Source organism: Arachis ipaensis, chromosome B1 (genome assembly GCF_059453495.1).
Source record: "Arachis ipaensis isolate K30076 ecotype BB chromosome B1, ASM5945349v1, whole genome shotgun sequence".
NCBI classification, from domain to species: domain Eukaryota; kingdom Viridiplantae; phylum Streptophyta; class Magnoliopsida; order Fabales; family Fabaceae; genus Arachis; species Arachis ipaensis.
The window spans coordinates 152,348,906-152,371,284 of NC_142436.1; the positions used below are offsets into that span (position 1 = coordinate 152,348,906).

The 22,379-nt window shown below is 36.2% G+C and overlaps 5 protein-coding genes across 5 annotated transcripts; 2 read left to right on the plus strand and 3 right to left on the minus strand.

Annotated features, from left to right (window-relative positions):
* The first annotated feature begins 9,329 nt into the window (after positions 1–9,329).
* Positions 9,330–11,076, plus strand: LOC107620548 (vacuolar protein sorting-associated protein 2 homolog 1). The gene is made up of 5 exons (XM_016322694.3): positions 9,330–9,567; positions 9,975–10,105; positions 10,191–10,295; positions 10,382–10,642; positions 10,754–11,076. The coding sequence occupies exons 1-5, from the start codon at positions 9,531–9,533 to the stop codon at positions 10,889–10,891; spliced, it is 672 nt and encodes a 223-aa protein (XP_016178180.1). The 5' UTR covers positions 9,330–9,530; the 3' UTR covers positions 10,892–11,076.
* A 1,175-nt stretch (positions 11,077–12,251) lies between these two features.
* On the minus strand, positions 12,252–13,257 carry LOC107620556 (RING-H2 finger protein ATL52-like). The gene has a single exon (XM_016322698.3). The coding sequence runs from the start codon at positions 13,062–13,064 to the stop codon at positions 12,495–12,497; it is 570 nt and encodes a 189-aa protein (XP_016178184.1). The 5' UTR covers positions 13,065–13,257; the 3' UTR covers positions 12,252–12,494.
* A 1,706-nt stretch (positions 13,258–14,963) lies between these two features.
* LOC107643496 (replication protein A 70 kDa DNA-binding subunit A) lies at positions 14,964–18,616 on the minus strand. The gene is made up of 2 exons (XM_016347168.3): positions 18,330–18,616; positions 14,964–17,537 (listed from the first exon to the last, which is right to left on the minus strand). The coding sequence occupies exons 1-2, from the start codon at positions 18,593–18,595 to the stop codon at positions 15,881–15,883; spliced, it is 1,923 nt and encodes a 640-aa protein (XP_016202654.1). The 5' UTR covers positions 18,596–18,616; the 3' UTR covers positions 14,964–15,880.
* Positions 15,023–15,523, plus strand: LOC107643505 (uncharacterized). Its single transcript, XM_016347175.3, has one exon. The coding sequence runs from the start codon at positions 15,023–15,025 to the stop codon at positions 15,380–15,382; it is 360 nt and encodes a 119-aa protein (XP_016202661.1). The 3' UTR covers positions 15,383–15,523.
* An 848-nt stretch (positions 18,617–19,464) lies between the features above and the next one.
* On the minus strand, positions 19,465–21,384 carry LOC107643514 (small ribosomal subunit protein uS3y). The gene is made up of 6 exons (XM_016347189.3): positions 21,241–21,384; positions 21,014–21,161; positions 20,748–20,919; positions 20,124–20,178; positions 19,914–20,045; positions 19,465–19,801 (listed from the first exon to the last, which is right to left on the minus strand). The coding sequence occupies exons 1-6, from the start codon at positions 21,271–21,273 to the stop codon at positions 19,607–19,609; spliced, it is 735 nt and encodes a 244-aa protein (XP_016202675.1). The 5' UTR covers positions 21,274–21,384; the 3' UTR covers positions 19,465–19,606.
* Between the last annotated feature and the right edge of the window lie 995 nt (positions 21,385–22,379).

A 22,379-nucleotide genomic window follows, 5' to 3' on the forward strand; every position in this document is an offset into this window, starting at 1 on the left:
TGATCTACTTGGTGACTTGTGAACAATACAAAAAAGGAACTTAAAAATCTCAAGCTCTTTTTTTTTTGTTTTAAAAGATTCGTAGATCTAAATTTTATTTAAAAATTTATTATTAGTCAATAAATTACTATATATATAAAATAAAATTTAAATTTTTAATATTTATTTAAATAAACAAGTGAGTTTATCATTTAACCAACTCAAATTAGCCATGTGATTGGTATTTTAAAATGTAAAAAAGTACGCATGTTTTTAGCTGATGATGGAAAAAATAAAGAAATGAGTGTGGTTTATGGGCTACAAATCAAGAATTGGGGCAGAAAGAAGGGCGAATGCATGTAAGACAGATTCACACGTGGTTAAGTTGGAGAGCTCTCGTTTCCCCACTTAGCTAGCTTTTCAAAAAGCCAAACCATCCATCACGTGCCCACGTGTGATTCTTACACCTGCTTTTTATGTCCCCACCCTATTATTGTTGGCGTTGCTATACTATAAACTTATAATAATTTATAAACACTTGCAATGCACCCAAACATTGGAGATAAAGCTGGCAATATATATTTTATTTATTAATATCTAATTTGAACTAATTTATTTAGATAGAATTATCTATCCAACCCCATAGGGTACAAATTCACGATATATTTTATTTTATTCTATATATTTTTAATATATTATATAATATATATATATATGTAAAAGTTATGTATGTAATAAAAAAAATGAGCGTTGAATTTATCATTTTTTTTATAAAAATTTAAAATAATCATTAAGTTAATTGATGATCATATTATTTATAATTTTATGTTGAATTTCTTTAAAATTATATTATTTTTTTATTTTAATTTAAATTTAAATTTTTATTTTTTATTTTATTAATATGTATGAAATTTGAAATAGTTGAATTTTATATTTACTTGAATTTTTTTTTTTACAGATAGAGTTGAATAGGATAGGGTTTAGAACTTTAGGATGCGAGTAGAGTTAGAGTTGAGAGATTCTCAACCCGCGAATAGAATAAGGTAGAATTTTAAAAAAAATTTCAACCCACAGATACAATTAAGATAGAGTCCGAACCCTATCCTACTCTATTCATTACCAGTCCTAATTAGAGATTAATTTATCTTTAAAATTAACTTTTTTATTTCTGAATGAGAAAAACCAGAAGGGTATTCTATATTCTCATATTTCAAACTACAAAAATATTCGATATACACTAAGAGTTAATCAGTAAATCACTCTTCATATATATGTTAATTTTTATTCTTTAATTAAATAATTAACAACAAAAATATAACATATGAACAATTTTTTGTAATAAACAAATAATTAAATTTATTTAAAATAGTATAATAAAAATTTAAAATTTAAAATATCAAATATAATTTTTTAAGATAAAATAATAAATTAGACCGTCTCCAATTTTAGACGTTACATCGTAAACTTATGTACACTATTCACTTATATACCCAATATTTTTTAAAATATTTTAGGGACTCCTCAACCTCAATTGTTCACACCATGGTTTCATCATGAAACTAAAAAAAAGATTTTTAAACCTCTAAATCATTCTATATTACGATTATAATAGCTAAGGAGGTATTTATAACCTCTTATTAGGTTAAAACAAAGAAAACCCTAAAACCCATAAATATAAGGCCCAATTTAGTAATTAAATAAACAAAATCAAAATACATTAAAATAAATTAAAATATTATAAAAATGTAAACTAATAATATCTTCTAAATAACACTTGAACTCTTCATTTCACGAACATTTGAAGCACGTATAATTCTCCTCCTCTTCAAAAAAGATTCGTCCTCGAATCTTGTAGGTAAAATAGTATATGAAAAGCACAATAATTATAAAGAAGATAATTTTTTTTCTTTTCTTTCTTGTATATTTTTTTCTTTTCTTTTTTTTGCACTGTATGTTTTTTTTTTTTGTAAACAATAAAATTAACAATAATAAAACGCAAACAAAAAAACAAGAACACAAGAACTTAAAGAAAGACACAAAGAGACACTGGACTTTTTTTTATGATAAAAGAAGAACAAATATAGATTAATAAGAATTAATCTAATACCTGAGCTCTGATACCAAATGATATGGAAATAAAAGATAAATAAGAAAATAAGGATTCAAACTGAATAAAAAGATACATTGAAATTAAAATAGAAACAAAAAAGATAAGTTGAAATTCAGTACAAAGAGAATCACTCTACTTTCTATCTAATTTCTCGACGCAACAAAAAAGGGACTCCTCAACCTAACTTGTCAACGCCATAGTTTGGAAATTGAATCAAAGGGACTTCTCAACCTTCTACCCAATTCCCCGATGCAACAAGAGAGGGACTCTTCAACCTCAATTGTCCACACCATAGTTTCATCACGAAACCAAAAAAAGGGTTTTTAAACCTCTAAATCATTCTATATTACGACTACAATAGCTAAGGAGGTATTTATAACCTCTTATTAGGTTAAAACAAAGAAAACCCTAAAACCCATAAATATAAGGCCCAATTTAGTAATTAAATAAACAAAATAAAAATACATCAAAATAAATTAAAATATTCTAAAAATGTAAACTAATAATATCTTCTAAATAACACTTGAACTCTTTATTTTACGTACATTTGAAGCACGTATCACCTCTCTTGTTGCATCGGGGAATTAGGTAGAAGGTTGAGGAGTCCCTTTGATTCAATTTCCAAACTATGGCGTTGACAAGTTAGGTTGAGGAGTCCCTTTCTTTGATCTTCCATCTTATCCTGGGTTACGTTCCGGATCAGGTTTGTGCCCAGACAAGATGATCTTTTTGCTTCCAAGGCGAATGTAGGGATAGGGATATAATCCTTTGAACTACTTGGTCCGGGAGCCATCCTTTCAATTTCTCGTTATCCCACTCACCTGAAACAGTTAGGAAATCCATCAGAGCATAACCATAATCGACTAGATTAGTTACATGAGATGCGTGTTGATTAAGGCTTCCAAAATTAGGGACCCAATTGTGCTCCCAAAACTTTATGCGAGATCCATCACCAATACGCCAAATGGAATTGCTTTGGACGTCTTTCCAGGTAGAGCAAACTCTCTTCCAAAGGTTTGAGTCGCTACTTTTTCTCATAACATTGAGCATAATGTCGTTGCCATATCTATACTTAGCTCGCAACACTATAGCCCAGAGGGAGTCCTTCCTTTCAAGTAGGCCCCAACCAATCTTCATCATATAAGCTTGATTAAGCTCCCTTGCTTGTCTGATGCCCAATCCCCCAGATCTTTTGGGCTTGCCGACAGTCTTTCAATTAGGGAGATGAATTTTCCTTGAATTCTCAGAATCCCCCCATATGAAATTCCTACATTTACGGTTAATAAAATTACAAGTAGATACAGGTAGAACAACAGTTTACATAGTATAACTAGGGATAGTAAAAAGGACCGATCTCACCAGGGTGGTTCTGCCTGCCAAATATAGGGATGTAGCTTTCCAATTGTTAAGCCTCGCATTGATTTTGGCCTCGATGTCCTTGTAGATGTCTTTTGTAATTCTCGAATGAATAAATCGAACACCAAGATATTTTTCAAGGTCATCTGTTCTAGTGAAGTTCAAAAACTCACTGATTTCACTTCTGGCACTATGCCCGACGTTCTTGGAGAAGAAAATTCTGGTTTTATCATTACTAATCTTCTTGCCAGAGCTCTCGCAAAAGGCTTTAAATTTTTTTTATAGCACCAACTTGCTCCACACTAGCTTCTAAGAAAATTATCAGATCATCAGCGAAGCATAAATGAGAAAGCTTCGGGTTGTTTTTGTTAAAGCTAATTGGTTTCTAGAAATCATGTTCCACTGCAGCATTTATAACTTGAGACTTGAGACAATCTTTCCATCGGAGCACAAAAAGTACGAGGATAAGGGGTCCCCTTGGTGAATTCTCCTGGTCGGGAGGAATTCTTCAAGGGCCTCCCCATTCTAGAGAATCCGCATACTAGCTGAAGATACACACATGTAGATAAGGTTAACAATGTGACCCTGCAGACCAATATCCTCCAAAGTATCTTTGATGAAGGACCACTTTAACCTATCATACGCCTTCTCAAGATCAATCTTAATTGCCATCCAACCTTTTGGCCCTTTCTTATTCCGCATCGAATGAATAACTTCTTGCGAGATAATAATATTGTTAGAACTCTGTCTTCCGGGCATAAAACTACATTGGGATGGACTTACGAGATGATCCATGATTTTCCTAAGACGGGTAGCAAGAAGCTTGGTAATAACTTTATAAGAGACATTACAAAGGCTAATGGGTCTCATCTGTTTCAAGTTGGAAACAGGTTCAACTTTTGGAATAAGAGTAATCAACGTATCATTTATCTCCCCTACTTTACTTGGATTAGCAAAAACATATTGGACAAGCTTGCATAAATTGGCACCAACTTTATCCTAGTGTTTTTGATAGAAGATAGCCTAAATCCCATCTTTCCCTGGAGTCTTGAGGGCCTCCATTCGAAAAATTGCTTCCTCGATTTTCAAGCTAGTACAGTTTTTCCCAATAAGCTTCTTATCGACTTGAGAAATTGCGGGAAAACACCCATCCAGAGTGAATTTAATCTCCAAAATACCATCAGTAAATAAGTTGCTATAGAAGGAGGTGGCCATGTTTTTCAACTCAATTTTGTTTGAAATCCAATTTCTATCACTGTCCTGGAGATATTTAATCCTGTTTTTCCTCCTCCTAACCATAGTGGTGCCATAGAAATACTTAGTGTTATGGTCACCAAACTCGAGCCAGTTACATCTCAATTTTTGGAACCAAAGGATCTCTTCCTAGATGAGGATCTCTTCATATTCTTTCCACAAAGATTTTTGCAAGTTCTGGAGAAAAAGATTACAATTAAGATTCATGTTAGCTAAAATTCCTTATAACCTTCTTAGTATTTTACTTTTCTTGTGATGAATGTTACCGAACACATTGGAGTTCCACTCTTTCAGGGACTTTTGGAAGTCAGCAATACAACCAGACCAGGAGTTATTAAAATTCAAGTGTTCATTAACCACATTAGCAAACTCAGGGTGTGCCAGCCAAACAGCCAAGAATCTAAAAGGTCTCCTACCTTTATTAACAAGACACGTGAAATCTAATTGAAGATAAAGGGGTTAATCAGATTTAAAGCTTGGAAGATGCTTTACTCTTGATTCCGGAAGGGAGGTTTGCCATTCAAGATTACAGATAGCATGATCGAGCCTTTCTAACAGATTTTCCCTCTTCCAGGTAAAAGGCTAGCCGGTGAAACTAAGATAAAAGAAACCACAATCAACAACACAAGATTTAAAATCCATATAAGCTGTACTTGTATTATTTCCATTCCCCCTGATGCTCGTAGTCGTGGATAAGAGCATTAAAATCCCCTAAAAGAACCCAAGGCAGGTTGGATGTACTACTTAACTCCCTGATGTTGTTTCATAAGTGTCTCTTATTAGCTTTTTGAGGGCTATCTTACACAACCGAAAGTAGCCAAGGCCTCGAATTTTCTTTCGCCACTTTCATGTGCACAAGCTGCGCATTGTGTCGGATAATCTCAAGATGCCAAAGATTGCTATTCCAGAGGCACCAGATACCCCCAGAGAAGCCTCTTGCTTCTTCAATGAACTTCCCCATCAAAACCTAACTTCTCCCACACTACCTTCTCCCGATCACCACTGATATGGATTTCAAGAAGAATGACAATACTTGCTTCATATTATTTTTTAAGATCCCTTATAAGAGTGGGAAACGACCTACCACCCGCACCCTGGCAATTCCAGGTGATAATATTCATTAGAAAAAAAGGAGAAAGATAGAGAAAAATTTCAAATTAACACTGGTCATCAATCCCATCAGCCACTAGAGGCTTATCTAGCATAACACTATCTTCCTTATCATTATCATCCACCAAAGTTACCATGTTTTCGTCAGAAGGGTCTCCTTGGGGCCCATGTTGGGTCCGACTACTATTCCCTTCATAAAAAACAGATCTTCCTCTCCCTAGAGAAGCGAAATCCTCATTCACCTCATGGTTCTCAAGGATCTGGTTTGCCATCCTCGTAGCTTCGTGTGCTTCAATTTACTCTTGATGTAACCTTCTCATGTTATCCAGCATCTCCTTCTCAATAGCAATGGTTTCAGGATTCCTTGAGGATGAGCGGGTCTTCTTATAGGTAATTATGTTGTCATTGGTAGGTGTTTGAGTCCCCAAGGCTTCCTTCCCTTTTGACTTGGGTTGTCTATTGCTTGGCATGAGCCCAATCTTTGGGCTAGTCTTTTTTCCACATTACCGGTTCTTTCCTGCACCTGGCCTTAGAACCTTGCTTGTAGGCATTTTGAAGGCCCCATTTTTTTTGGTTTGGAACCATGTCCAGCCCATTTTGCATGTTCTCTTTAATCCCATCTTCCACGTCTATAGTATCCTCAATTTCCTCTTCCCCATTTCCCTCGTACAAGGCATTATAACGTGATCCTTTTTCCATTGTAATTTCCGCCGGAACTATAGCCCTATCTTTATTTGAAATAGAGACCTTCCCATATTGAGCATATCTGTTCACTGGCGCATGTTTGTCTTGTTTCCTTTTTTGTGGTTTTCTAACCATCATCCACGGCCCGAAATTGGGTGGGTCTTGATTATCCCTTGATTTTTGCACATTAGCCGTATCCTTTTGGATTCTTTCTTCATTTGACTCTTGTCCTCCGTTAGCGTCGGCCTCCTTGTCGGAGACCATATCATCCGCGGTGTTTTCTTCCTCTCGGAGTTCTTCCTTGTGCTCCGTTCTCTCGCTACATTCCTCTGCAATGTGCCCGTACATCCCACAAGAAAAACGGATGAAGTGGAGACCTGATAAATCCCATATTTAGGGTTTATCTTGTATTGATTTTAGGGGGATTTTATCACCTTTTACCCACATTTATTCAATGAAATAGCATGATTTCGTGATTGTCTCCGTACTTGTGCTTAGATGTGAAAATATGCTTTTTACACCTTTAATTTTATAATTTTTTATTCACCTTTGATTTTCACTAGATGATGCCTTGGTGTGTTTGCTAGTGACTTCAGGTTGGAAAAGGGCCAAGAAGGAATCAAAGGAGTGAAAGGAAAGCATATAAAGTGGAGAAATCATGAAAAATCAAAGATTTGAAAAAGCCATGGGCGCACGCGCGCACTGTACGCATCCACGCGGATTGCGACATACCCCAGGGGCACGTACGCGCCGAAGGCCGCACGTGATTTTTAAAGAGGAACTCGTGCCTGGCAATTTTGGGGGGTTTCTGACTCCATTTGGAGCTGAGTTTTTGGCGGAAAAAGGCTAAGGAGACCAAGGAATGAAGGGGAAGGCATGTAGAGATTCATACACACACATTAGGCTAGTTTAGTTTAGTTTTAGAGAGAGAAGCTCTCACTTCTCTCTAGAATTAGGTTTAGGATTAGGTTTAGTTCTTAGATCTAGGTTGTAATTCATGCTTTCTTCTTCTTCTTCTTCTTCTTAATTCTTTGTTGTTACATTCATCATTCTTCTATTGTTGTTATTTGAGTTCTTCTATTTTATTTGTAGATCTACTTTTGTTCATTCTATTTTCTTTTAATGTAATTTGAGGTAATTCTTGTAGATCTCGTTTTCTTTTATTGTTGTTGTTGATTTCTTACATTCAATTATTGTTAGATTCTATTCTTGTTATCAATTTACTATGCTTTTCTTTTGTGCCTCCCAAGTGTTTGATGAAATGCTTGGTTGGATTCTAGTATAGATTTTTATTCCTCTTGGCCTAGGTGGAGTAATTAGTGACGCTTGAGTTATCTAATTCCTTTGTTGATCGATAATTAGAAGTTGCTAATTGATTTGGATACCACTAACGCTAGTCTTTCCCTTGGGAGTTGGCTAGGACTTGTGGAATCAAGTTGATTCATCCACTTGACTTTCCTCCATGGTTAGAGGTTAACTAAGTGGTAGCAATGAACAATTTGTGGTCACAATTGAGGAGGATAACTAGGATAAGACTTCTAATTCTCATATCTTGCCAAGAGCCTTTTTAGTTATTAGTTTACTTTCATCGTCATTTATATTTCTTGTCTAAAATCTCAAAAACCCCAAACATACCTCATAACCAATAACAAGACGCTTCATTGCAATTCTTAGGGAGAACGACCCGAGGTTCAATACTTCGGTTTATAAATATAGGGGTTTGTACTAGTGACAAACAATCTTTTGTATGAAAGGATTATTGATTGGTTTGGAAACTATACTTTACAACGAGACTTCATTAGAGAAATTCTAAACCGTCAAGAAATCCGCTCATCAAGACCCTCATACTCAATGTTCAACATGCTCCCCAGCACCGAGATCCTAGGTACCAGCTTTTTGGTTAAGTCAATTTCGACACAAATTCTGGCGAACCTCCCTCGAGAATGTAATGATGTTGCTCTGTCGACCTTCAGTATTGTGCCAATAGCAGATCCAACTCTCCATAAGAACCTGTGGTTGTAGAGCTGTATTGGTAGATTGGGTATTCGGACCCAAGCTGTCACTTTTTTCACTACTTTTTCGGATTTCAAAAAGAAAGGTAGCCACCTCTGAACAATAAGGTAGGGTCCTCCCACCATCCACGGTACCCCCAAGCAAGACATGTGAGTAGTCTTCCTCCTCTGTAAACTGAATAAGAAAATAATCACGATCCATTTTTATAACATTGATCTTACCTTTTCTTACCCAATCTCTATTTAAACGATGTTTTATAAAGCCAAGATTGACTCTTTTCCCAAAAACCTTCATGATCAGCGCTGCTTGCTATGGCTTGCACCATTCATCGAATTCTTCTTTTGAGACGAGAATAACCAGACAAGGGTCAAATGGCTTATCTTCCTTTCCATTCGATTCATCATCTTTATACCACTTGTCTTCTGAATTTGGATCGTTCTCATCGATATCGTCCTCAGCCATAGACGAACTCCCAAGAGCCACTAGAGAATCCTTATAGAAGACTCTTTGCGTTGTCAAAAGACGGTTGTTGATTTTCATTACCCAACTCCACATCCATAGCTGGTTGAATTCGGTTAACGTTATCACCTAGTTCAGCATCGTCACGTGTTTTAACTTTCTTTGTACCGCGATTCATGAGATCCTCTTCCCGAGTGCAAATCTTTAGATTTTTTGTTGAAAAAATTGGGTTATTATAATGGAGACATAAAAATATCAAAAAAGCCCAAACCATATATGGGCTCGAATGAATATTTGTAGTAGGCCCATTAATGCCTGACTCGATTCCTTCGTAGTTGTTTAACGCTTACAACTTCTGACCAAAAAAAAAAAAAACGCTTACAACTTACGAAAGCTGGAGAATTCTACCAAAAGCATCGTCATCAAAACTTGAAGAACCCCAAACAACAAAAAAGAAGAAGCTTCTTATCTGATAGCAGTAAAATCAAGGTTTTTGTTTGCTTCTCTGTGATATCATATAACCTCTATTCGGTTTCTGCTTCCTGCGGTTGCTGATTTTGGAGCCATGAGTTTCATCTTCGGAAAAAGAAAAACCCCCGCAGGTACGTTCCTTAACTTTGATTCTCGAATTACTAAAATCTATGAATTTTATATGTTACTTGATTACTTCACTTTGATTATGGAATTATTAAAATAAAAAATGTGTGAATTTTATATTTTTTTACATTGAATTGTACCTTGGTCCTTGGAGGCCTCTAATTCTTAATTGAGGTTGCTCAAATTCCTTGGATGATTATTCAAAATTTGCAGAGTGCTTTAATTGATTATGTTGAAACCTTTTTGTCCTTGATATTATGCTAGTAAGGCATCACAATATATTTACTTGTCAAAATTTTATGCAAGAGTGGAACTCTTAGAATGATGGCAGATCCAACATTGTTTTGATCTGGTGGTATTTACTTACTATGTGTTGATTTCTTATTATATGATGTTAATTGTTACTTTTCAGAATTGCTGCGGGAAAATAAGAGAATGTTGGACAAATCAATTAGAGAAATAGAGCGAGAGAGACAAGGATTACAATCACAGGAGAAGAAATTGATTTTAGAGATAAAGAAAAGTGCAAAACAAGGCCAGATGGTATGATGATTGTGTTTTGATACTATTTGTTGTAGCATTAGTTGTGCTAGCTTAGCTATTTTTAATGCATGCAATTGTTTTCCAGGGTGCTGTTAGAGTGATGGCAAAAGATCTTGTTAGAACAAGGCATCAAATTGAAAAGTTTTATAAGCTTAAATCGCAGCTTCAGGGCGTATCACTCAGGATTCAAGTATGTCATTGTTTGTGTAGTTGTAAGAGTTCATGGCATTTTCATGCTCCTTAGAGAATGATAAAATCGTTATTACCATTTTTCAGACTTTGAAGTCAACACAAGCCATGGGTGAGGCAATGAAAGGTGTGACCAAGGCAATGGGACAGATGAATAGGCAGATGAACTTGCCATCTTTGCAGAAAATCATGCAAGAATTTGAGAGACAGAACGAGAAGATGGAATTGGTAACTGAGGTGATGGGAGATGCAATAGATGATGCTATGGAAGGGGACGAGGAAGAAGAAGAAACCGAAGAACTAGTGAACCAGGTTCTCGATGAGATCGGAATTGACATGAACCAAGAGGTATATATTATTATATTATGCCTTATTGCCTGTTCCACCTAGTTTAACAGGTTCAAAGTAATTGAGTTTGTCACCATGACATTGCCTGATGAATTCTGATTTGATATGCAGCTTGTGAATGCTCCGTCATCGTCTGTTGCAGCGCCAGCTGCAAAGACTAAGGTGCCTCAAGTTGAAACTGCTGCGAATGATGATGCCGGGATAGATAGTGATTTACAGGCAAGATTAGACAATTTAAGAAAGATGTAATTTTGATTCTGATCCAGGGTCTCCAGTTTTACTGTGAATGATGGAGGTCGTGTGTACCATACTACCCATTTAGTATAATTGAATTGAACAGAAGATCATGAACAAAAAGGGTTTTTAAATATTAAATCCCCGAGTAATTCTTGTATATGTTCCCACTAATGCATCAATGCTGCATCATTTGAACATTTTCCCCCCATTCTTTTGACAGTCTCATTTGAACAATTTCTATGTAGCAAACTAGCATTAACCTGTTAGTTTTGACTTGTGCTGATTTTCGCGTGCACGAGTACCACGCAAGCTGTCATATAAGATACATGTCCAATGACTAATGAGTTTCAAATTAACTTTGGTCCCATCTACCGAAAGAAAACGAGTAGATCATTATTATGAAAATGAACTAATTTGCGCCAAATATGAGCATGGTTAAATTATATATATATATGGTAGGTTCCCACTTCGCAATCAGAGCTTTCTTATCACTCTTTTTTCCTTCCTTTTGAAGGACACCCTTTTTATCACCAATCTGGTGCTCGGCTCAGTTACTTTTGTCCTTTTAATTCTGTGTGTAGTGCTTCGGCAAACAAGAATTAGATAGAGACACCCAAAAGAGGAAAAATAAGAGTGAATTTTTGTTTATAAAAAGAGGTAAATAAAAGGATACAGCGAATTCTGACCAAAGAAAATATTGATTTTCACCACAACCTTGATGATAACCTCACAAAATATACGCAGGTTCTTAATAAATGTAGGAGGACAATAATTGCCTTGCATGGGAAAAAAATTGCCACTGTTAAAATTTGATCATACAAATTGCCTTGATTGTATACCAAAAACCAAATTACCAACTAGAATCAGCAGCAGAAGCAGACAAATATAACCAAAACAAAATGGAAAAAAGTAAGACATGGACGCATGATGTACGAAATGAATGGTCTATATTCAACTTGCGATATTGATATTTTAACCCAAATGGAAAAATGCACAAAGAAAAAAAGGGATCAACTAAGCTCACTGTGACACTAATGCTAATGCTATACCTAATCTATTTATATATTTGCTACGGACTAAGATGCTGCTAGTATAAGTTCTTTTACTACTATTAATGGCTCAAGTAATATAACTTCCATCCAAAAATAAAGATCAAATACAATATTAGCAACGAGTACTGATCGAACTCTTGACCTTTCAGATCTAGAACTCTAATACTATATCATGAAACCACTCATCCCAAAAACATAACCTGACAGGATAATGTAACATTAATGGTTATATCTCTAATACTTCCTAAACCTCTAGTGTACACAATATTAGCTTAGGCCATTGGCTCCATGTACTTATTCTATTAGCAACATGACAATTACTCTTAACGATGATATATAAATAATAAATCAAAATTAACATATCAATTAATCAATTTAACACATACTATGTAAAAAAAAAAAAAAAAAGAAAGTAAAAGAGAAAAAATGGGAGTGTGTGTATATATATATCCATGAATCTCCCCATTGTCACGTAACATTCCAACGAGAAAACAAGTGGGCTGCTTTGTCAACGACTCGTCCCAATTTCCCCAAAGCTGGCCAGGCCCCACCACCCTTATACCTCACACACCACCGGATTCCGGCAACTCCTCAACGGAATTATTATTAGTCTCCGGCGGAAAACGGCGGAAGAAAGGCCCCACCGGTGTACGGCAAACAGGGCAATCAAAATGAGAGTGAAGCCACATATCTATACACTGAGCATGAAAAGAGTGCTTGCATCTCGGAAGCTTCCTCACTTCTTCACCTTCTTCGAAAACCGATAAACAAACTGGGCACTCATCATAAGAACCATCATCATCACCTTCTTCTTCTTCTTCTTTTTGGGCTTTCTCCTTTTTCTCTGCTTCTTCTTTCTTGTACTTGAAGCTTGAGAGCAAGTTACTTTGCGAATTCTCGAAGCTCATGTTTCTTGACACGACAACCTCGACCAACCCACTTGTTGTTTCGGGATGCGGTTGTTGTTGCCGGCTGCATCTTCTGATGACGCAGTAGTTGTAAAGTGCTAGCGCTATTGCGGCGGTTCCAACAACTGCCAGGCCATAATATAGCATGATAATGTTGGACTTTGTTGAAGAAGATGATGAAGATGGTGGGGGTGAAAGTGTGTAGGGGCTTAGAACGTCACCCATTTTTTTTTTGGGACTTGGGAGTGAAGAGGATTATAGGGAAGACCAACTTGGAGAATATATTGTGTTTTTCATTAGATATGACAAGTTAACAACTAGATATTAAATCAAAAATCATGTAGCAACAATTATAATATCTAGATGGCACAATTTTAGAGGGATTAGGCTTTTTTATTAAATTAAAATAATGTTTAGTTGTTTATACTTTATACTATAAAATGCCGTGGTGGTTATGTTGCCATGGAAAAGATATTATTATTTTTCCCCCTCCTTTTCCTCCTCTTTATTTCAAGTTACTATCATAAAGAGTTAATCATATAGTCTTTTATAAACCTTTTTAATCATCTTTTTGAGCGTATATTTATTAATTTAAAAGAAGTCTAAATAATTCAGTTAAAAAGATATATCTATTAACTACCATAAAATATGGCATGGGGGTGTTCATTTTTTGTTAGAGACGAAGACACTAAGATTGTGTTTATTTATAGAGATAAGACATTGAGACACAAAATTCAGAAGAGATATGAACAGAAATAATATGTCTAGAGATACTGAATTAGTATATTTTGTGTCCATTCTGACAGGAAGGACACGAAGACACTAGCAAGGGACACAACTTATTTTTTATTTTTTCTTTTATTATTCTTGTTAATTTTTCACAATTATATTTTTTATTGTTATATTTTTTATCTTAAATTTTTTGAATGAAAAAAAATAAGAATAAATTAAATTTTCATAATTTGTTCTAGTTTATCACCAAATAGAATACAAGAACACAAAATTTTGTGTCTCTATCCATCAATATCTTATCCTATTCTTGGTGTCTGTTCTGTCCTGTTCTTAAAAAATAAACGCAGTCTAAGAAGTGTAAAAAGTGCTATTAACCATTAGCCAAGGGGTGGAGAGATAAGTGATCAAATTAAAGATGGGTGAGAAGTGAGAAGTGGCAAACAATAGATGAGTCTGCTGTCCCTCTTGCACATTCTGTTCCGTTGCCTGCGGAATTGGTAATACTGTCTAATTATTAGCATTTGAAATTGGTCTTGGATCCATTGAGAAAGTAACTTTGTACTTTAGTACTTAGTATTTACCAATGAACATGTTACTGGTCGTTTATGATTGATATCCTCCGCGTAATGTCTATTTCCAAAAGGGATATTCTGATGATAAATATTTAAAATTAGATATCAGAAAAGGGCATTCAAAATACGAAATTACTAAAGACAACACAAGTCGGTTGACCAACATTATAGTATTATACCCTTTCCCCGATACTAAAAATCAAATGTTAAGAACAACTTTAGCCATCTCAATTTAACTAATCTACACAATGTTTTAAATTACAAACAACAAGTTAACTAAAATGTTAGGATTCATTATATAAGCAGGGGGAAAAGATATTCAATGGATCTCTAGCAGATATTATTCTACATTCCTTATTATGAGAAAATATACTCAACACTCTTGCCTTTGTCACAAATCAACGTTTGAATTCAAGGATAAATATGAGCTTGCTTAGAAGTAACCTAATTCTAACTAACAAGCGGACTAAATTAGACAGCGTCCCAATTTTCTAAGAAGGGACAATGAATATAGGTATTTACCAGGAGCCCAAACAACAAAATATTCAGCCCAACAAAACTTTGGACAAAACAAATATTCTTACAAAAAACGAGGATTGTAGGGTTTGGAACTTGAAATCCAATTAAAAACGCCCAGATTATTCTTTGGATCTTGGAAGAGATATACGTGGTGAATAGAGCCAACAAGATAACGTTATCCAATTATTTTCAATGGAGAAGCTGCCACGTCGGACAGGCAAATATGCCAGAGATTTCAGCCTCTCATTCTCCACCACCGTCTCTCTCAAATCACATATCAGTTTCCTCACTCTTCAAAGCATTTTCATTTCACCAAAGTAAACCAAAGCAGGGGAAGCAGAAGAAGGAGAGAGAAAAGGAATGGCTTCAACTTCAGCAGTTTCGATGGCCATGCCACTAACTTACGCAGGCCAGAAGAGGGTGGTGCCAAGCTCCGAGACATTCTTCAAGCCACTCCCACTGCGTAATTCAAAGGCCGTGGCAGCATCAAAACCCAGTGGAAGGGTTCAGGTGAGGGCATCCATGAAGGAGAAGGTCGTGACGGGGCTGACGGCGGCTGCATTGACGGCGTCGATGATGGTTCCTGATGTGGCTGAAGCTGCTGTCACTCCTTCTCTCAAGAACTTCTTGCTCAGCATCGCAGCTGGTGGAGTTGTGGCTGTAGCAATCGTTGGTGCCGTCATCGGTGTTGCGAATTTCGATCCTGTTAAGCGAAGCTGAGCGAACTTATGAGGCCCTCTGGGGAGTGTTAGATTTTCACTCATTTTATGATATGCATCTCTGTCTTGATCTTCCATTAATGATATTGAACTCTGTGTGTAATATATACTATATTACTATTCATCTCCACAAGCTTTCTTATTCTTACAGCGTAATTTCTTTTTCTTATTCTTATTCTGCTGCATGGGAACAAATCTACAAGCATACGCGAGGTAGATAACACTCTTACATATAATATTAGAAATATTGAAGTTAGACTGCAGAATGATAATTGTCAAATATATTATTACCTTCATATCTCATCTCATATTAAGGCATATCTCCCAATCATGAAATGCAGAAATTCAGAACTTGAATTAATATCTAAATCTCAACCTTGTAATGAGCCCGTCTTTCATGCTGACTGGTTCTATGTTAAATTGAACGCTAAATCGCTAATAGTGGTAGAGGGGGTTGTGTGTGAAGAAACATGGCGGAATTCAGATTACAATTAGTCAATTACTGCCTACCGAATTTCGAAATCAAATCAAGCACGTACTTACACTCCGAAGAGTAATCCACCTTATCTGCCTTTGCTACTGTAATCTTCAACCTCTGTTCATCACCATATAATTCCTCTTTGATTTTCAGCCTCAAGACAAACTCATTGAACAGTCTACTCTTGATTATTCCTATGAACTTCTCATCATCCTCTTGTTCATGCTTCAATAAGTACAATTCCTTCGCCGAGAAGCCCATAATCTCTTCCCCTGTTTCCTGAAAAGCAGTTACCCAAGCAATTCCAGTGTGATCCAGAATTTGAGCTTGAAGAAGAAACCGGTAATCGCACTCATCAAACTCTTGGTTGCACCTATCACACTGCCACCTCGAGTTTCCTGATTTGGTCACTTTCTTATTGCACTGTCGCTCTCCAATCTTCAGAGGGCAAGCTGTGTAACAGAACGAATCTGTCTTGATGAAAGATACAGCTGCCCTCACTGTTATCCAATCTGGCTTATCCGAACGCCCAAGACCTTCATCCTTGATCTGAGACAGAGTTTTACGTACATCATTCTTAGATCCTCCGGGTATGATATCCTTAGAAATGGACAGAGAAGCAGAATCTTTTCCCACTCGATCAAACCATTCTCTTAAGCTACGTGCCTCAGGAAAATCAGGATTTATGAAAAACTGTGTGGCAGAGATAGTCCCTATGGATTTTCCACTAAAGTCATTGACCTTCCCAGCTTTGACTGCCAGAATGGGAAACAATCCAGCATCGACCATTTCTTGCAAATTTTTCCCTTCCTTGTTGCAAAATTCACCCCAAAGGGTCAGTTCAACACTCCTTCCAGTCCAGTCCTTCAGATTCAAAATTCTTTTCTGGGTTTCCATTCCATTCTTCCTCAAGATGGGAACTGATGGATTCACACAAGTCACAACCCCAATAACATCAAGTATGGAGTTATTGTCAACGTTCTCAATATCATTGATAGGCTTAAACGAAAATTGCTGTTTAGGTATAGAACCATCTTCCTCGGGGAAAAGTTCAAGAGTTGATGTCGACTCCAAAAGAATTTCCCAGTCATTCTTCAAATGGTTAAAGTTCTTCTGTGCAGGTTTTAGGCTACCTTTAGATATCAAGTAAACTCTTCCAACCTCAATCGCATCATAGAATCGATCAACAACAGCATTAAAACAGGTCACTCGTATTTCACCACCTTCAGAGTCAAGGAGATCAAAGGAGAAGACTTTACCATCTCCCCGGGCATTATTATAGCGGCGCAGATCCCCCTTTGCAGTCACCCTTGCCTTGATGGCCCACCGACCTTGATAAGGATTCAGAGCGGATATAGGAATAACACGTGACGGGGCCTCATTCCTCAGAATTGCACCTTGGCCTTTGTAAACTGGTGGCGGTTTGTAAGCAGTTTGAACAGTTGGCCGGAAATTTTGCACATAGGAACTTGCATTCTTCGGTGGCAGCTGGAAATTCTGGACATTATAACTTGTATTTTGCGGTGGCAGCTGATAATAACTACTCTTGGACAAGTTCTGCATTGTATTACTTAGTGAAGCACCCTGGGCTGGTAAATCAGATTCCACAAATGATATTGGATTTCCAATGATCTCGCATTCTGGTATTATAGTTTCCATGTTCAGCACCACAACAATCCTGTCAAGGAAGACAATTTTCAATCCACAGATCACATCAGAACCACCATCAGCAAAACAAACAGTTTATATTTATAAACTAGTGCGTTTGAGAAACCTATTGTTGCAATTTTGAAGAGGCTCGGTTCCTAGTTCAACATGTTTATGACTCGAGCATATACGCAAAAACTTCAATAGCAAATGAGGTTTTGCCAACTGTAATGAGGTTGAATTCTTTCTGCCTCGCAAAACTACAGAATATTAGAACCGAATGCCGAAATATTTTAGGATCAAAGTTGCAACTCATTTGGTCACATCATTTTTTAAAATTATTTAGTATCTATCTGGTAAAGAGGTTTTCAATTCAAGTATTTCTCAAAAATTACCAGGAACTACAAGTGCATCTAAATATCTTCACCAACCAGTTTGAACTCTTGCCATATTTTAAATGTCCTTCTCTTACACATCCTAGTTAATCCAAAATTAAGCAAACTCTTGCGTCCAAAAAAAACGTAAACCATTTGATAAATCTTCTGGAACTGTTCAAACGACAGTATCCTCTTCAAATTGAAAAGCAAGTACCTCGTGTAAGCTAAAACCATACAAATCTAGTTATTATTATCCAAATCTCGGAGAGATCAAGTTTTTCCATCGAACATCACGTTCAAAGCCATATTGATATTTGATTATAATCCACTTCGAGGTTAATCCTTATTCCTTAAAGATATATTTAATGATAACTGTAGTAATTAATTAGAGGTAATCAAATATAGAATTAGGAGCAAGAACGAGGGAGAGAAAGAGAGAAACTGACTTGCGGTTTTGAATAGGACTGCAAATGTACTCGATGAGCTGAACGACTGAACCTTTCTTAACTTGTCCGGTTGTGACCCGATCGTTGAGCTGAGTGGCAAGCATAGCGTGCTGAGAAGAAACCGCATCGGATAGCAGAAGCCGGTACCTCTCCTGCTGCTTGCTGTTCGAAATCAACTTGATTTCCAGAACCTGCAACAGTGGCTTCGAGTTAACGTCGCCTGCTACGATCGCCGGGATCGCGTCCGCCGTCAGATTCACCGGCATCCTCCGACTGAGAGAGAAAGAGAGATTGATTGATTTTGGAGGAAGAGCAGAATAGATCAGTTTTGGATCTGGCGCGGTTTTTGAAATGAAGCGTGGTGACGTAAGCAAGCCGACTCGAACTTTATTCGCGCCATCACTTTTGGGCTGCTCAAGCCCAACAACCCAGTTTCAAAGTTTCAAGTCCATGATTTTTTTTATTCAGACAAAACATAAGTTGCTATTAATTTAAGAAAAATGCATTGTATTTAGCCATCACTTAACCATCAATTCAATTTTTTTAATCTAATAATTTAGCAAGATAGTTTATTCTATACTTTTAAACATTAATTATTGATGACTATTAGTCCTAAGGCATTTTCTTAATTTAATGTTTGGAAGATTAAGAGAATTATTTCAGAAAATTTTAAAGCTAAATGAGAAAGCCAAATAAAATTTAGTCTTTACAAATAGAAAGATTATTAACAAGTAGTTTTATTTTGCATTATCAAGTAATCGATCTTGTGTAAATGACTTGCGTGTTGCATAATAGAGAGACACAGGGAGGTTTCATTTAGGTGGTTTGTAGTTTCTATATAGTATATAGTATTAATTTTGCTTGCGAAACTTGTAAGGCAGGGATCATATATAATTAACAATCACTGTTATAATACTCCCTGTTCAACTTGTCTAAAACTGCGTTAAAAACATGATAAATATACAAATTCCGGGGTTTAAACATAACCATAATACTTCAGAAGCGGCAAATTCCCAATCGAAGTATGTATTATTTATACGACATATGTTCACTTGTATTATTAAAACGGAAGAAAATTGTAAACATATATTTTAAGAGACGTGGCCAACTACAAACAGAAAAAGGGCACCGCTGCTAAAGGCAAAACGATTAATTTTTCATTCAAAACTTGTTTCTTGGCAGAGTATATAACAAAATTTCTGAAACAACTTAAGCAACTTAAAAACTTTGAATGTGTCTTTAAAGAAAACCACTACTCCAAAATATTAAAGAACATTTCATGCAACCGGGACCGCAGGGGCCTCAATATCATTTGCCAAGGCTGGAACGGCAGCTGCGGCAGGAATCCTGTTGTATTCTTCTTCCTCCTTCGGTGGGTGAATAGTGACAATATCAGGAAGGGGAGTTTTGGGACCAAGCTTCCCTTTAGGATCCCAATCAAGCATGATCTTCACCTTAATACCAAGAACACCCTAAAAGAAATAGAAACAACATTTCTTATCCAAATCCCTTCATAACAAAAACAAAATGCATACTCTATCAATGCAATCAAAGGAAGACTAGTCTAAAAGAGTATATACTGACCTGCCTAAGGAGTACATGTCTTACAGCAGAATCAATGTAGTCCTTGACTGGTTGCCCTGAGGAAATCATGTACCCGTCCTTGAACTTCATGGATTTAGCTCGCTGAGCTCTCAACTTGCCACTAACGATGACCTGCGCAGAATCAAAATGTTATCGCAACCTAAGTATAGCAACAAGGAAACCTGAAATCAGATGCTGTCAAGAACAAACCTCGCATCCCTTGGCACCATTTTCCATAACAAACCTCAAAACACCATAGCAGGCCCTGCAAAAGTAGTTTTAGAAATAAATTTCATATTGTTTAGTGGTACATATAAACAGCAAGGGAAGTATCCTATTAATTAGAAAATGTGCATACAGCAACCTGTCTAACACCAGCCCCTAACATCTAAAAGAACTGAAGATCCAAATAAATACACAACATAATTCATTCAAAAAATAAAACAAAATTTACAATGTAACAAACCAATCAGAGCAATATAATGACATAGCAAAAGAAGCAGTAGCTAAAGAGTTAATATTAAAAGATTTATCCCCCCAGCATTACAACATGAATATAATAGAATTTCATGAATATAGATGATATGGAGGACATAATGATTTAGTCATCTTCCGACACAAACTTGGTGGAGCAGGCACCAAATTTGCTTTAAAGATGACAAAGGATGCTATTCTACAATCACCAAATCAAACCAGAGAAATCAGAGAAAGCAGCCAGTACATTTTGATGTACAAAAAAGCAGATTGATCCATGACGAAAAACATCAAGTAATACATAGCATAGGATTTGATTTAAATATACACATCTAAATAACACTGATTAACATTATATACCTTCTTACAGCAAGGCCACCAAGAAGCTTGTACCGAAGGGATTCGGCTTGAGCAATAGCGCACAAGCCCCTGTTGTTGACCCTCTCAGCATACAATTCAACACTGTTCTCAGGAAACTTAAATCTCTTCTGCACCACCGATGTTAGCTCCCTGATTCTCCTTCCCTTCTCACCTACATTTTGTATACGACAATATTAAATAACAAAATCCGAAGAAAAAATATTTGGAAGGAAAAAAATCAGAAGAGAGATAATGGAAGCACGCACCAAGAACTGCTTGGGTTCTGGTAGCTCTGATAATGATCTCGGTACGCATTGGGGTAACTCTAACCTCAACACCGGAGTAGCCATCCTCAGCAAGCTCTCTGGTAAGAACCTCATTCAGCTCCGCGAAGAAAACTCCGTCAGCTACGAACTGCATAACATAGTTTTAGATCGAATGTAAATAAAAGGTGAATTCCATTTACGAATGGAGAAAGTGAGAGAATTTAGACCTTTCGCTTCTTGCTCATCTGAATCGCCGCCATGGTGGAGAATTAGAGGTACGGATCGATACACCAGCGGTGGCTACCTGTGGATGAGTGCCTCTCTGCAAAGTGCAAACCCTAATTTACACGCGATGGGGTTTTGTTGGAGCGGAGGTATCTGTTATATATGCAGAGCCTAAAGGGCCTCATCATTTGTGGTTGTATTGGGCCATTAATGGGCCTCATCATTTGTGGCTATTGGGCCATTAGTGGGCCTCATCATTTGTGGTTGTATTGGGCGATTAATTGGGCTTAACGCACAGTATGGAAACCCAGTAAAGAGAAGTGTTTTGATATTTTGGATTTGTATTTAAATTAATGATTATATTTAAATTTAACGTTGCTAATTATAAAAAGTTTAAAATGTTAAACCACAGATTATTTATGTTAAAAAGAATGAGTTGATTTATACTTTCTCTATACTTTCACACTAAAAAAATTAACTTCATAGATAAAAAATATTAATCATATGACCAATAAAAAGTTTAGCAAAAATATGGAAGAAATGGAAAAAGAGTAAACCATATATGATGATTGTTAATATATATATAAATCATTTAAATTTAAATAAGATAAATCAACAAAGGTTTTGAAATTTGAAATTTCTCTACAAATAACGTTTATTGTTGCATGGTTGTTTGACTATGATAAATTGTGGGTTGTTTTAAGAACAATTAAACAACATTTTAAAAGTTGGACGGGAGTGACTGTAAGGAAGGAGGAACGTAATAGGTGGCTAATTAGATCTTTTGCTATTGTTTGGCATATATGGATGAAAAGGAACGAGAATCTTTAAGATTCAAGAAGTAGGAATTGCAGAAATTATTAGTAGTTCGCTTACGAGTTGTAAAGATTGGAGTAGAGTTGATCCAAATGGTTGTTGATGGCAATGCCGGAAATGACTATGGATTGTTTATTATTACTGTTAGTTTTTGGTTCTTTTGTTGCTCCACCTTGTTGTGCTGAACTCCTTTATTTCAAAAAAAAAAAAAACGCTTAAATTCTCCTTTGAACTTTATCTTAGATAAAACTACATATAACTTTTCAAGTGAAAACACAGGTTTCAGCTGAATATGATTTACGAACGAAGCAAGGCAATGATATAT

Coding starts and splice junctions, on each gene's coding strand:
- LOC107643505 (XM_016347175.3), top strand. CDS start 15,023: ATGGCTTCAACTTCAGCAGTTTCGATGGCCATGCCACTAACTTACGCA.
- LOC107620548 (XM_016322694.3), top strand. CDS start 9,531: ATGAGTTTCATCTTCGGAAAAAGAAAAACCCCCGCAG. Junction 10,296..10,381: donor GCGTATCACTCAGGATTCAA/GTATGTCATTGT, acceptor ACCATTTTTCAG/ACTTTGAAGTCAACACAAGC. Junction 10,643..10,753: donor GAATTGACATGAACCAAGAG/GTATATATTATT, acceptor TTTGATATGCAG/CTTGTGAATGCTCCGTCATC.
- LOC107643496 (XM_016347168.3), bottom strand. CDS start 18,595: ATGCCGGTGAATCTGACGGCGGACGCGATCCCGGCGATCGTAGCAGGC. Junction 17,538..18,329: donor AGTCCTATTCAAAACCGCAA/GTCAGTTTCTCT, acceptor CTTCCTTGACAG/GATTGTTGTGGTGCTGAACA.
- LOC107643514 (XM_016347189.3), bottom strand. CDS start 21,273: ATGGCGGCGATTCAGATGAGCAAGAAGCGAAAG. Junction 21,162..21,240: donor AGATGAGCAAGAAGCGAAAG/GTCTAAATTCTC, acceptor TATGTTATGCAG/TTCGTAGCTGACGGAGTTTT. Junction 20,920..21,013: donor CAGAACCCAAGCAGTTCTTG/GTGCGTGCTTCC, acceptor TACAAAATGTAG/GTGAGAAGGGAAGGAGAATC.
- LOC107620556 (XM_016322698.3), bottom strand. CDS start 13,064: ATGGGTGACGTTCTAAGCCCCTACACACTTTCACCCCCACCATCTTCA.